Raw genomic sequence first — 12,199 nt, 5'->3', positions numbered from 1 at the left:
TCAAAGTTCCGATGTTTAGATGTCTGTTTGTCAATTTTACACTTTATGGTGGTACATACATCATGTTTTTTCGTTTGTGTAGTAACTTGCTATACGGTTACCAGATGTACCCTGCATGCTTGCAGGGTTTAACGAATGTTGGATGTATGTGTCAATAACAGATAATTACAAAAAAAAAAGTAAATGGAGTACCTTCCCTGGTCTTTTTCCCTTTGGGGAACGGGCACTATCACACCTCTAGGCTTTTTAGCCTCTCTAATGTATCCTACACGGCTTCCTTTTGACACGGGATGTGCAAGGGGAGATTATGTAGGCTTCCTGGATTGGCCAAGCAAATTTTAAAGTGTTGCTGTCTCTTATCACCTCTAGGACCCATTGATCTGTAGTGACTTAGATCTACTCCTCGTAAGAGAGCCAGTCTCCACCCCCCCCCCCCCCCCCCCGACGGCTTCAAGGGAAGAGTGGACCTGCCTCATTTCATTCTGTGGCTTTGGTTCCTTGACTGGGATTATCTCAGGAAGGTTTATGCAGTGCCCGAAAGGACTGCTGCCATCCCAATCATTGCCTTTAGAGGAAGAACTCTTGTTGGGCCGATATCTCCTCATCTTGAAACAGAGACCAAGGTGGGAAGCTCTTCTTGCCTCCCTTCAGCTTAGCTTCTAGCAGCTTATATCCTTTTGACTCTCCCAAATGTTTTTCCAGCTATTCCAGATCTTCTCTGTGACCTTAATCCCTAGTTCTTCCAGAACAAACAGGATGAGAGGTTACAATTCCTCTTTCCTAAACAGTCTGGCTACTTTAGGGTGATCCCCTTTGGTCACAGGAATGTCCTCCAGATCCAAAAGGTCTTTATCTGCATCCTCCACTGGAGGGTCTTCTCCAGGGTCCCTCCTGAAGGTTCCCTGACCTCTCCGACACCTCCATGTCATCTCGTGACCATCCTTTGAGACCAAGGAGCCAGAGGATCCCCTCAGCCTTTCCTGGAGGGTCCACTTTCTTCACCTTGGCTGGTCTCAGAGTACTCTGGGGCTGGGAACGCTTGCCCCCCTGCTCCCTTCTTGGCCAAATATGCCTTATGATGAAGGACAAGATCAGAGGAAAAAGCCTCAGAGTCACTGGAGCCATCTTCTAACAAATCATGCCCAGCCTCCCCAATGCTCTCCTGGTCACCGGCAGAGCCTAAGACAAATCGGCAATAACAGGGACAAGGAATCTCTTCCCTCCCCCAGAAACTGCCTGCTGCTTGCCGTGTGGAGACAAAATGGCCACCGTTCTCATGACACTGGAAAAGGCCTCTTTGTAGGCCCCTGATGATGGGGTGGCACGCTTCCTCCCTCCCCCAGAGGCACACTCAGCACAAGCGCTGCTGAACTGAGCTGCAATTTATTCTCCCTGCAGGACCAACAGATTTTCCTGCACTCCATGACCACAGCCTTGCTGTGCGCACACTGCCAAACCACCAAAAAATTCCACCCGGTTCACCTGACTCGGACCCCCAGGCTTCCACTGTCCCTTTGCTGCAGCTCTCTTCCCTCCCACAGCTCTACTTACGCTGCACCAGCCTGCGTCTCCCGACCACTACCTCTCTTATGCTTGCCTTCACTTGCTCTACCAAATAACAGGCAAGAAGAATACTTTCAATGGAAGGGAGGACTTCAGAGGGAGTCAGAACCCCTGGCTTCCAATTCCCCCAGATGCTTCAGGCTAAGCCAGATCAGGGATACCAAGCCCCCGCTCAATCCAAGGGATGGCCCACCATGGCACCTAACACCTCAGGGAGCACAGCCTTCCTTCTAATCACTTTTCTCTCCCTTCCCCCTACTCCAGACTGCAGGTTTCACACCTATACCATCTTTTGAAGACAAAGAAATACTGAGTGAGTACAAATGGCACACCATGTTATGTAACAGTGTCTGAAAAGTTTTTGTTCTCTGCTTACATTTGCTGGTAGGGAAGCAAAACCCGTGTCTGGACTGATCTGGGGTATGAACAGGAATTATGTATTTTGTTATGCTGAAAACTAGCTCTTTGTTTAATCTCGAGAACCACTTAACTTGGGGACTAGATATTTTGTGATAGGATCAGAGATAGCAGCATGTATTTCATGCCAGGGGACCATATCCAAAAATGAGGAGAAGGGAAAAAAAACTGCACTATCTCCATAGATAATTGATTACATGATCACCCCCAGTCTGTCCATTTGTACCTGCCTACCTGGGGTCTTCCCTCATTGAGGACTATGTACTAACCTGCATAACATCCCACAAGGTAGCAGCGCATTTCCATGAAACTTTGCTACGATTGCAAACGAACTCCGTAGCAACCTTTCACAAGAAACTGCTACTGGACCTGGCTGAAAGATAACTGCAGCTCCTTGAGGTGTAGTTATCTTTTTTTTTTTTGCAATAGCTGGCATGCAAAAAATGTATTTGCGAACTGGTTATTGCAGATTTCTTAATTAATAAGCAGCCTAGCATGACAGTGCATGGCAGCAGCTTATTAACTAAGAATTCTAGTGAACTTTCACACACAGCAAGGGTGCAATTTAGTGAGGGTTTATTTTTTCAAAAGGGGCAAATGTGAAAGAACATAATGCCAAAATTCAGCATTTTTGCACTTTCCATGTACTGGTCCCTTTTGGGTAAAAAAAAAACCTTTGCAGTTTAGTACATAGGCCTCTTAGTGTCTCTCATGCATGCTTGAACTCTTGCCACTGTTTTGCTTTCAATAACCTTCACTGGAAGTCTACTCAAAGTGTCCACCACCCTTTCAGTGAAAAAGTATTTTCTCAAGTTCTTTTCAGCTTCCCTCCCCTCCAGCTTCATATCTCTCCTTGTATTTTTCTTTCTATGGAAAATGCTTCCTTCTTATATTTTCGCAAAGCCTGGCTACATATCTGAAAGTCTGCATTTCACCCCTTTCCCTTCTTTCTCGTGGACTACATTTTCAGCACCGCCAGTTGATCTACAAATGGCTTATAGTGCAGTCCATGCACTATTTTAATACCCCTCCTTTGAAGTCTTCTGCTTTGTCAATGTCCTTTCGTAGATGTGGTCTCAAAAATGGACAGTTCTCAGGTGGGATCTCAGGGACCCCTAGAGTTATTACTTCTCTTGCTCTACTGGGGCTATGTCTGGTTGTGCCCAAGTATACTATGAGCTTTCTTAACTGCTTTATCACACTCACTAGCTACCTTGAAAGTCAGAGATAATACCAAGCCTTTCCTGTTGGGTGACTGTTAGTTCTTCACCCCCAAAAAACTTTTTTGGCTCTTGAATTTCTGCATCCCAAATCAATGCCCAATCATGCAACTCCATGCTTCTGGAATTGGCAGATTGGCTTACGCCCAGCAGGAGTAAGGTAAATATGCCATCTTGCATTAGGAGCTGATTTTCTGCAAGAACCTGTTAGAAATCCTCTGCATAGTTACCAAGAGCAGTTGCTACTACTACCAGCAGCTTCTAGACTAACCCCCTTATTATGCCACCAACAGGAACTTGAAAATATCATTTGGAGACTGGTCCAACAACTCAGTGGCAGCACTGCTTGTGGGAAGTATGGATTGGATTCCCAACCCTGGCTTCTGCTTCTCAGGCAGGCAAGAGCTAGGGGTGCTATCGAGTTATTGTTTACAGCCCTAGAGAGGAGCAAGGCCCAGGCATCACACAACAGCAACTTCTAGTGGGAGTTAGGATGCATATATACTGGGATCCAGAGGGAGCAACTGTCTGTTCACAGTCCCTGGGAAAGGAATAAGCACAGGGAAACCTCCCACCCTTTCCAGAATGATTCTGAATGAAGGCTCGCTGCACCACAGCTCTAGCAGAGGCCAGTCTAGACTGTGCTGGAAAACCAAAGGCACAGGAAGATTGACAGGTAGAAAAAATGCTAAAAAAAAAAACAAAACTTACAGTGAGGGAGTGCAGAGCTGGATCTGCTTTGTCCAACATCTTTTTTCACTGAAAAGAGCCTATTACAATGGAAGGGACTATATAAAACCTTCCCCATTTACAATCATTTCATGGATAACAATTCACTTCACAACAGGGAAAATAGTTTCCTCCACAGATGTGAATGGCACTTTAGCTGTTGTCAACCCACTCAGACTGTAACCTCATCATTACACTCATCTAACTGGGCATTATTCCTTATTGCCTCCTCTGAATAAGACAGATTTAGAAATGCCAATTTATTTTGAAGAGTGGATAATATGTTGCTCCCTTCAACATCAGTGTGCTACACTTCCTTCTGGAGGGCAGGGCACTTCCTGTGGGTGCTAGAAGTCAGAGCAGTGGCTCTTGTGCCTGACCTGAAGATTTTTGGGTTTCTCTAACCAAGCCAGAGAGGTGAGGCAACACTTCACTGTCATAAGCAAAGGATCTTCAGCAAGAGTACCTTCACTGAGAAACAAGAGACTTACTCCAGTATCTGAACATCTTCACCGAGGAACTAAAACTCAGGTACAGAAGTCAGGTACTGCCTCTCTTTAAATCATCAACTGAAAGGGAATGTCAGCGGCTTCTGTAAAAAGATTCTTCATTCTGCTCCTGAAAGCACAGTGTACTAGCTGTGAACTAGAAAACTCTAGGGAAAAAAAACAGACTGTGATAACAGAACCCAGGACGTAAGGGAAAGAATCAATCTGCAACACAACCCAATAAACCTCACCCGAGGTGGAGAGAAGATTTGTCATATTGGTAACAGGACAGAGGTTTTTCAGCTCATCTCTACAAACGATTGAATTCCACCATTCACAGATACCAATTTGTACGTCTGCCCATGTGCAGCTATGGCTCTAACCTGTAACATGCTGAGCATCCTCAAAAACAAACTAAGCACATACCTAGCACAGCAAAGCATTCCACTGCAGTTTGCCAGTCTTTGTAATTTTTGTCAAAGTTGTAGAAGAGTCTCCTCATGCAGTCTTTCAGCGCTGCATCTCTCTGCTCCTCAGCGACAGCCAGATCACCCAGCATCCTCTCAATTGCCTCGGTCCAATACCGTTTAAAGCCCTTCTTGGTTGACTTCAGTTCATACTCTTCTGGCACATTTCGCTCCGCAACGCTTTCGGGAATTTCCAACTGATAGCGATTTTTCCCACTTCCCCAGTACACGATGCCCTTGTACCCGAGCCGTTTGCGCTGCTTTTCCAAATACTCCTGGAGGCTCTGTTCGGTGCCCTTAATGTCCTGTAGGGCTTGGTCATAATCTGGGTCAAATCCAGTTTTGGGAGTGATAATGCCAGTCTTACGAGCTTTTTCATGGTCAAAAGATGTATCCCACCTTCTGAGTTCACTTGAGAGATCAGGGAAGTGTCCACATGCATTTTTACTCTTAAGAGTTACTATCTGCTTCAGTAATTTAGACTGGAAACCATCAACAGCATCTTCCATAATCCTGATAACCTCAAGCATTACCTTAAATCCTTCCAGCGCAGACAGGAAGTCAGCAATCTTCTTTTTGCTATAAGTAGTTTCCTCGTACAAGACAGCCCTGCTGTCTGGATGATTCAGGCTCTTCAGTGGAGATCCAATACTGTGAATTTTGCTAAGAAGCCTCTCAAGATCGGGAAGCTTCTTTAGGAGTTCACTGATCTCAGAGAGCTTGTCGGGAACAGCCATGAGATCTTCAACTGCATTCAAGCGATCGTTGATGGAGTAAGGATTGCAGAGAGGTGCACACAGCCACTGTTTCAGAAGGCGTTTGCCAAAAGGAGTCAAACAAGTATCGAGCCTTTCAAGCAGTGTCCCTTCCACAGAGCCATTTGTTCCATTCTGCAGAATCTCCAGGTTGGCCAGGGTCACGCCATCGAGCACCATTCGCTGGCTGGTTTTAGCAAAGTAAGATCGCAAGTCTTTCAATTTTGCAGTATCGGCATCTACAGGAACATACTCTTCAATGTTTGCCATGGACAACAGTTCCTGGTCAATAAGACATTTCTTAAGATACCACACGCACGCACCTAAAGCAGAGAGGGAGAGTTCACTGTTCTCACCAGGAGTAAGGCCAAGTGCATCGCTCTCGGACACCATGTGTTTAATCACCGGAGGCAGGGCGCCACCGCTTTCGCCATGCTTGATATCCTCAAAATAGCCTTCCTCAACAAGAGCTTTCAGTGTTTTGCGTGCATCCCAGAACTGGGAGCCAGGGAGCAGGCTCTCTTGTATAGAAGATGCAAGACAACTTTTTAAAATCTTCTTTGTATCCATAGAGAGGTTTCCTTTCTCAAACAAGATCTGCACCGGAGTGTAATGAGCCACCAGAGTCCTGAACCTTGAGCAGTGACGGTCATCCTGAAACTGACCCACATGGAACTTTCCTACAGATGTGTCAACAAAACAAATACCATACACACGATTCTGGTCAGAAGTGCCCTCCATTTTCTCCTTCACACATAGTAAATACTTATTATGGCTTTCTGAAGGGCTGCCATCCTGAACACTGTAAGTTTGTGTTCCTTTGGTAATTATCCTGCAAACTTCTCTTCGTACAACCTTGTCAAATTTCGTAGGATGTGCTGTTGATTTGCAGCGCATCTCCATCATCTCTGGAGTCTCTGTCTGCTCAACCCTGGCTACTTTGAACCCTTTCTGAACTAGAACATCAGAGAACCGCCCAAAAGCGATTTCTGGAAACCCAGAATGAGCCCAAGAGCCTTTCATAAATGTCAGCCCCAACTCATTTACAGCAATGACAGCATCCATGTGATACAACTCATAAAACTTCCCAACTTTGTAGAAGATAACAGAATCAAAATTCTGAGACTTCAGCTGCCACCATCTTCGCATTCCTGGAGTACACTTATTGAGGAAATCCTCTGCAACATACAGGGTGGATGGGTCATAGTCAAAATCATCTTGCCGTCTCCTTTTGGCATCTCTTCTCTTCCCATCTTGGAGCCATTCAAGCCTTTCATGGTCCCACACAGTAGCTCCACTGCCCCCTCCATCCCCCACAATTGCTTCAGGGGCAGAGAAGGTTGATAGCTTGGATTTGGTTTCTGTGGACATGCTAGCTGCCCTCTTACTCAACAGGTCACTCCGCAAGCTCTTCCTTGCTGCAGGGGTGGAGAAGCCCTCCCTCTTGCGTTTAGATGGGACTTTGACTGGACTCTCTGGATCTGCGTCAGACTCTGGTTCTGACACTTCTGCCTCATCCACACCACTGCTGGCTTCATCGCTGCTCCTGCCATCTTTGACATCGGGTTTGAACTCATCATCCGAGCCTTCAATATCGCTGTCCAATTCCAGCCTAACCCTTCGTTTTTTGGCCTTGCTGGCACTCCTGCTCTCGTCAGGTGGTCTCTTATTTGTTTTGATCTCCTCATCACTTTCATTCTCCTTGGCGTCGCTCAAAGAGCTCTCATCCACCTATAGGAAAACAAAAGAAGAATTGAGCCATAATCTTCCAACTAAATGTTTTGGGTTTTTTTATGGTATTAATGCTTTAATGACTATGCATAGCGTTCTGGTTCCATGGAAACTCAAACTAAAATATTAAATAATCTCCTGATATTTTTGGTGTCAGGAGATTTTATAAGTGCAATAACATACTGCAAAGAGTATGCTCAAGGGCTTCATTTGGAGCATCCCAAAATGCAAATAATTGGTGGGCATCAACATTTTCATTATCCCAACTACAGTTAGCTGTACCTAGTTACCATCACTCCCACTCCAGATAGTCTTCTCTCCAGCCCATCTAGTGCAAGAAGTTTTAACAGCATAAGAAAAGCCATGCTAGGTCAGATCAAGGCCTATCAAGTCCAACAATGACAGTGGCCAGTCTGAGTCGCGAGCACACAGAAGATTCCCATTACCCATTCCCAAGGATAGCAATAGCTTTCTTTAATCTACCAGGATAATAGTGTTTTATGGACTTTTCCTTAAGGAACCTATTCAAATCTCTTTTATATTGGCTATGATTTAAAAAAAAAAAAAATAGTGAATTTGACAATTTGATTACTGGACAGAAACATGAAAGACAAACTTATAAAATCAAGATAGGTACGTATACACTTCTACTGGACCAATCATGGACTAGGCACTTTGTTAGCAAATGAAAAGCATGGGGTAAGCACAGAGGATCCTTAGATGTAAGAATACAGCCTGCGATCAGATAAGCTCTGCAGTATTGCATCAGGAATGGGCAGAGTAGACAGGCTTTATGGCCCTCATCAGAATATCCCTGCTCAAGGAAACAGCTCTCTGCTACCTAATTTATTTTACTCACAGCTTCCCCTTCTCCTCCCTCCAAAGAAAGAAAAATCAGCAGAGTAGTGGTTGTTACCTCCATCCCCTCCTCATCCTCAGACTCCGAGGGCTCGCTGCACACTGCTAGCTCCAAGCGCTGGGTTTGGCTCTTACACATGGCCTCGTCTGCCATTCTCATGGCATTCTGGACTTCAGGCTTGCCACTAAAACACACTCCACCCTTTATGGCATCCTTGTGATCTGAGCCTGCAAAGTGTACACACAGATCTGATGACAGCTGCTATGACAATTCATAAAAGGAGATTGGCAATTTTCTTCTGCTGTCAGACAGTAAGAAAATACAGATGTGGGAACATGAACAAATACATGGTTATGATAACCCAGGAAAAACAGGGAGATAAAGCACAAAGTCCTGCCTCATCTCTGTTATTATACATACATTGGAAACTCAGTATTTTTAAATTTCTTACACACAGTCAATGTAGGCAACCTGAAAACTAACTGCTTGTGAGATGTCCAGGACAGGTCAGGGCACTGCTGGGATAAATAGATAAAAAATTGTTTACATTTTTGCTGTCAATATGATTTTACTAAGGATTCTTTGTTTGGGGAAAGGGGGCTAGCTAGCCTCATAGAGGGGGGGGGGGCGCCTCAAACCAGAAGCCATCAATTTTTCCTTTGGCCGAGTTAAATACTTCTCTCCTTTTAGTTCCCCTCCAGTCCTGTAGGCAGGGAGTTGTAGAATATCTTCTAGGTAAGAAACCTGGTACTATGTGTATCTACCATCTAACAGCTGTCTGCTGTGTGACATCCAGGACATCAGGAATTTCCATCTCCCTGCAATGTGGCCATGGGGATAATCAAGCCAACTGCACTAAACTCCTTTTCGGGATGAAAAGTTCCAAAAATTAAAAACAATTAATTACATTCAATGCAGAACAAGCCCAAAAATTCACTGCTCTGGCAAGTACAATAAAAATTCTCACCTGAATAAGCTTTTAAATATTTTATACCAATCCAGCCCCTTGCTGGGCTGTCATCAAAAAACTGAACATGGACAAGAAGGGATTTGCCCTTTCCCCGGAGATGTGTCCCTTCCTTTGGGTGGTTGTACACAAGACACGGCCACCAGGGGTAACCTGCCATCTTGGCCCACACTAAGTCTCCAGGTGTAAAATCACATGATATGCTAGGATGAAAGAAACACTCAGTTACACAATGACTACTTTTACTGCCAATGAAATAAAACATTTTAAAAACAAACCAAAACATTGATAGTACTGCCACTATTAAATATGCATGTGGTTTATGACTGATAGAAAACCGGCATTCTATAGCTACAGGATCAGAGAGGCAGCTGTGCAAATGATTTTTCAAAACCTGACCACAATTTCTGCATAAGAAAGCAGCCCACAATGAGGTTTCATATCTCTCTAAGAAATGCTCACCTTAATCTTGAACTATTCAGTGTAATGCCCATCTGCTCACCAGGAATTAGAGAACAGAACATAACTTCCCTTTCATCAGATCAGTTGGCAAATGCTCAGATCCCTGTTAACATCCCTTACTCAGTAAACAATTGGTATCCTCAGGATGTAGGATCTGAACTTTTTCAGTGGCATGTAATAAATGTGCATTACAAAAAAGGATATCAAGGGCAAAAACGTGGAAAGATTTGTCTTGATGGTCCTTCCAGAGAAAATATCTAAAACAGTGACCAGAAAAGAAATAAGGCAATTGTGCTACATATTAGCTGCGTTGCTGAAAGGGACACTTATGTCTTGTCAGATGCCGAAAAGTTTTTTTTTTTTTTTTTACCTATACAGGGAGATTTACTGGAAAGAGGCCCCAAATATTCTGTAATAACTCTCACTACAACAAAGCAATCTGAACGAAACAACGTACAATATGCAGCTTCAAAACAAACCGGGATGCCCCGGATGAGGTAGGCGCCGGACAGCTGTCACGACGTTTAACCTCAGTTTGCGAGATGGAGCAGTGTCACACATCGGCAAAGAGCATAGCAGAAATTGAGTCCTTTTTCGGCAACAGGGTAATTTCAAAGGGGCTTTGGCCATCATGGTCGCCGGATCTGACGCTACCAGACTTCTTCCTTCAGGCTATGCTCAAAGGAAAAGTCTATCGGAACAAGCCTCGCACTGTGGAAGATTTGATGGAAAACATCCAACGTGAAATTGCTATTCCCCCCCCCGACATGCTCGCAGACACGTTCAGGAACATGAAGCGTCGCGTCAAAATATGGCGGAAAACGGCGATCACTTCCAGCATCGCCTGTAATGCAAAAGATTACACATACGTCAACGTATGTAGCGGTTTTTTTTTATTCAGATTGCTTCATCCTAACAAGTTACAACAGAATATTTGGGGCCTCTTTCAAGTGAATCTCCCTGTATATTGCTTTCTTTGACACCTCAACATATTCTAAAGCCACAACAGCTGATATTCTGCTGAGCACACCTGCATGAATAGAACTGTTGATGAACAGGCTTTGTACACTGTGCACAGCTAACTGCATTGCAATGGGGGGAAACAAACCACAGGTACAAAAAAAAAAAAATGCAAGAGTGATTTTGAACAACCTCTTAATTCTAATGCAAAACAAGCAAAAGCCAACAGCAGAGGGAAAACATTTTTTTCTGGAGACATAGACAATAGCTCAGACAACTAAGTAAATTAAATAACTCGAATTTTATGCTCTATATCTCAAATAAAAAAAGCAACATTCTATATGGTAAAAACTGTCCATGAAAGATGAGCAATTCCTGCAAAAATGCAGTCACTCCACCACTTAAACCCCCCCCCCAAATCGAACAAGCTGAAACAGATCAATGCAAACCTAGACTAACTTAATTCAATAAGTCACCAACCACTCCGCCATAAACAGATTTGAAAGCAAAAACCTTACAAATAGGGCCTGGTCACTAAGTATGCAATAAATAACCCATACAAATTAATCAGTGCACGGCAGAGATTACAATCTGGACCAGCTAACGCCTACACTACACCAACATCCCGAGCCTTCCAAACGCACGCAAATTATCCAGGAATAATAGAAAAATGGACACAAATGTTTTACCATTTAGGTGAATTTATCTACAGTTATTTCACTACATTAATGGCTATGGGAGATGGGACTGGGCAGCATAACCGGGAGATGATAAGAGATCTGTTTCTCAGTCCCTTACTGAGAATTTCGGTCCCCATGATGGGGATAGGGACCCAGTTTCGCAGTCTACAACAAAGATTTTCAACGCGGGGGGGGGGGGGAGAGAGCAATTTCTCAGCACCTAAGAGATGTCAGTACCTGGGGGTGGCGGGTCTGACTTTCTTAGCTTTCGCCCTTTTGCCGCTAGCCACCGACCCATTCAGGGCTACGGGGCGGCCGGGGGTGTCTTGCTTTGCTCCCTCCTGGAGGGGCGAGCCATCCGCCGTCTTGGCGCCGGAAGGCACATCACCCTGGACGGGGGAAGCGGAGCTGCGTAGGCTGCTGCTGGAGAGCGGCGAGGACTTGGTGAAGAAGCTGAAGAGGGTGCTCTGCTTGGACATGGCAGCGAAATCCGAGCCCGGCTCCTGCCCGTACGCACAGGACCAGCAGCAACACAGCGACTCCGCCAACCGCTGCGGCCCCAGGCGCTGGCGGGAAACTTCTCCAGGGGTGAAAGGTCATCGCTCCCCCGGACCCAACCAATCGGTGGTTGCTGTGAGGATGACGAAATGGCGCGAAAAAGGAGTCGTGGCTGCAGGCGCCGAGCTCCCTCTGCAGGTTGCAGGGTGTAGCAGACGCAAAGTAGCGGGAGGCAGGAGAAAATTGCTTTGTATTGTTTCTGATAAAGCTTCGGGAACGCATGGCGGAAGCTCGGTTGTAGTCAGCCCCCCCGATCTCCTTCTGTTTGGTTCTGATATGCATTTTTTCGTGGCGGTTTGTACTTTTTTTTTGCGCATAGCCACCGTCTGAACATTTTGATCCT

The 12,199-nt window shown here is 45.1% G+C and overlaps 1 protein-coding gene across 2 annotated transcripts in view; it reads right to left on the bottom strand.

The window, feature by feature from the left end:
- MSH6 (mutS homolog 6) overlaps positions 1-11,900 on the bottom strand; it is a 46,524-nt gene extending 34,624 nt beyond the window's left edge. The window contains exons 1-4 of one of the 2 annotated variants that reach the window (XM_029593379.1): positions 11,536-11,900; positions 9,197-9,399; positions 8,287-8,456; positions 4,844-7,370 (exon numbers count right to left, since the gene is read on the bottom strand). In XM_029593379.1, coding sequence (XP_029449239.1) covers positions 4,844-7,370; positions 8,287-8,456; positions 9,197-9,399; positions 11,536-11,777 — 3,142 coding nt within the window. In that variant the 5' untranslated portion in view covers positions 11,778-11,900. The remainder of the gene's footprint in view (positions 1-4,843; positions 7,371-8,286; positions 8,457-9,196; positions 9,400-11,535) is intronic. The other variant, XM_029593378.1, reaches the window with a different exon arrangement.
- Positions 11,901-12,199: the final 299 nt, after the last annotated feature.

The sequence above is a fragment of the Rhinatrema bivittatum genome, chromosome 3, assembly GCF_901001135.1.
Source record: "Rhinatrema bivittatum chromosome 3, aRhiBiv1.1, whole genome shotgun sequence".
Taxonomy (NCBI): Eukaryota; Metazoa; Chordata; class Amphibia; order Gymnophiona; family Rhinatrematidae; genus Rhinatrema; species Rhinatrema bivittatum.
The sequence above is the reverse complement of the archived record's forward strand: the minus strand, read 5'-3'. Positions and strand labels throughout refer to the sequence as shown.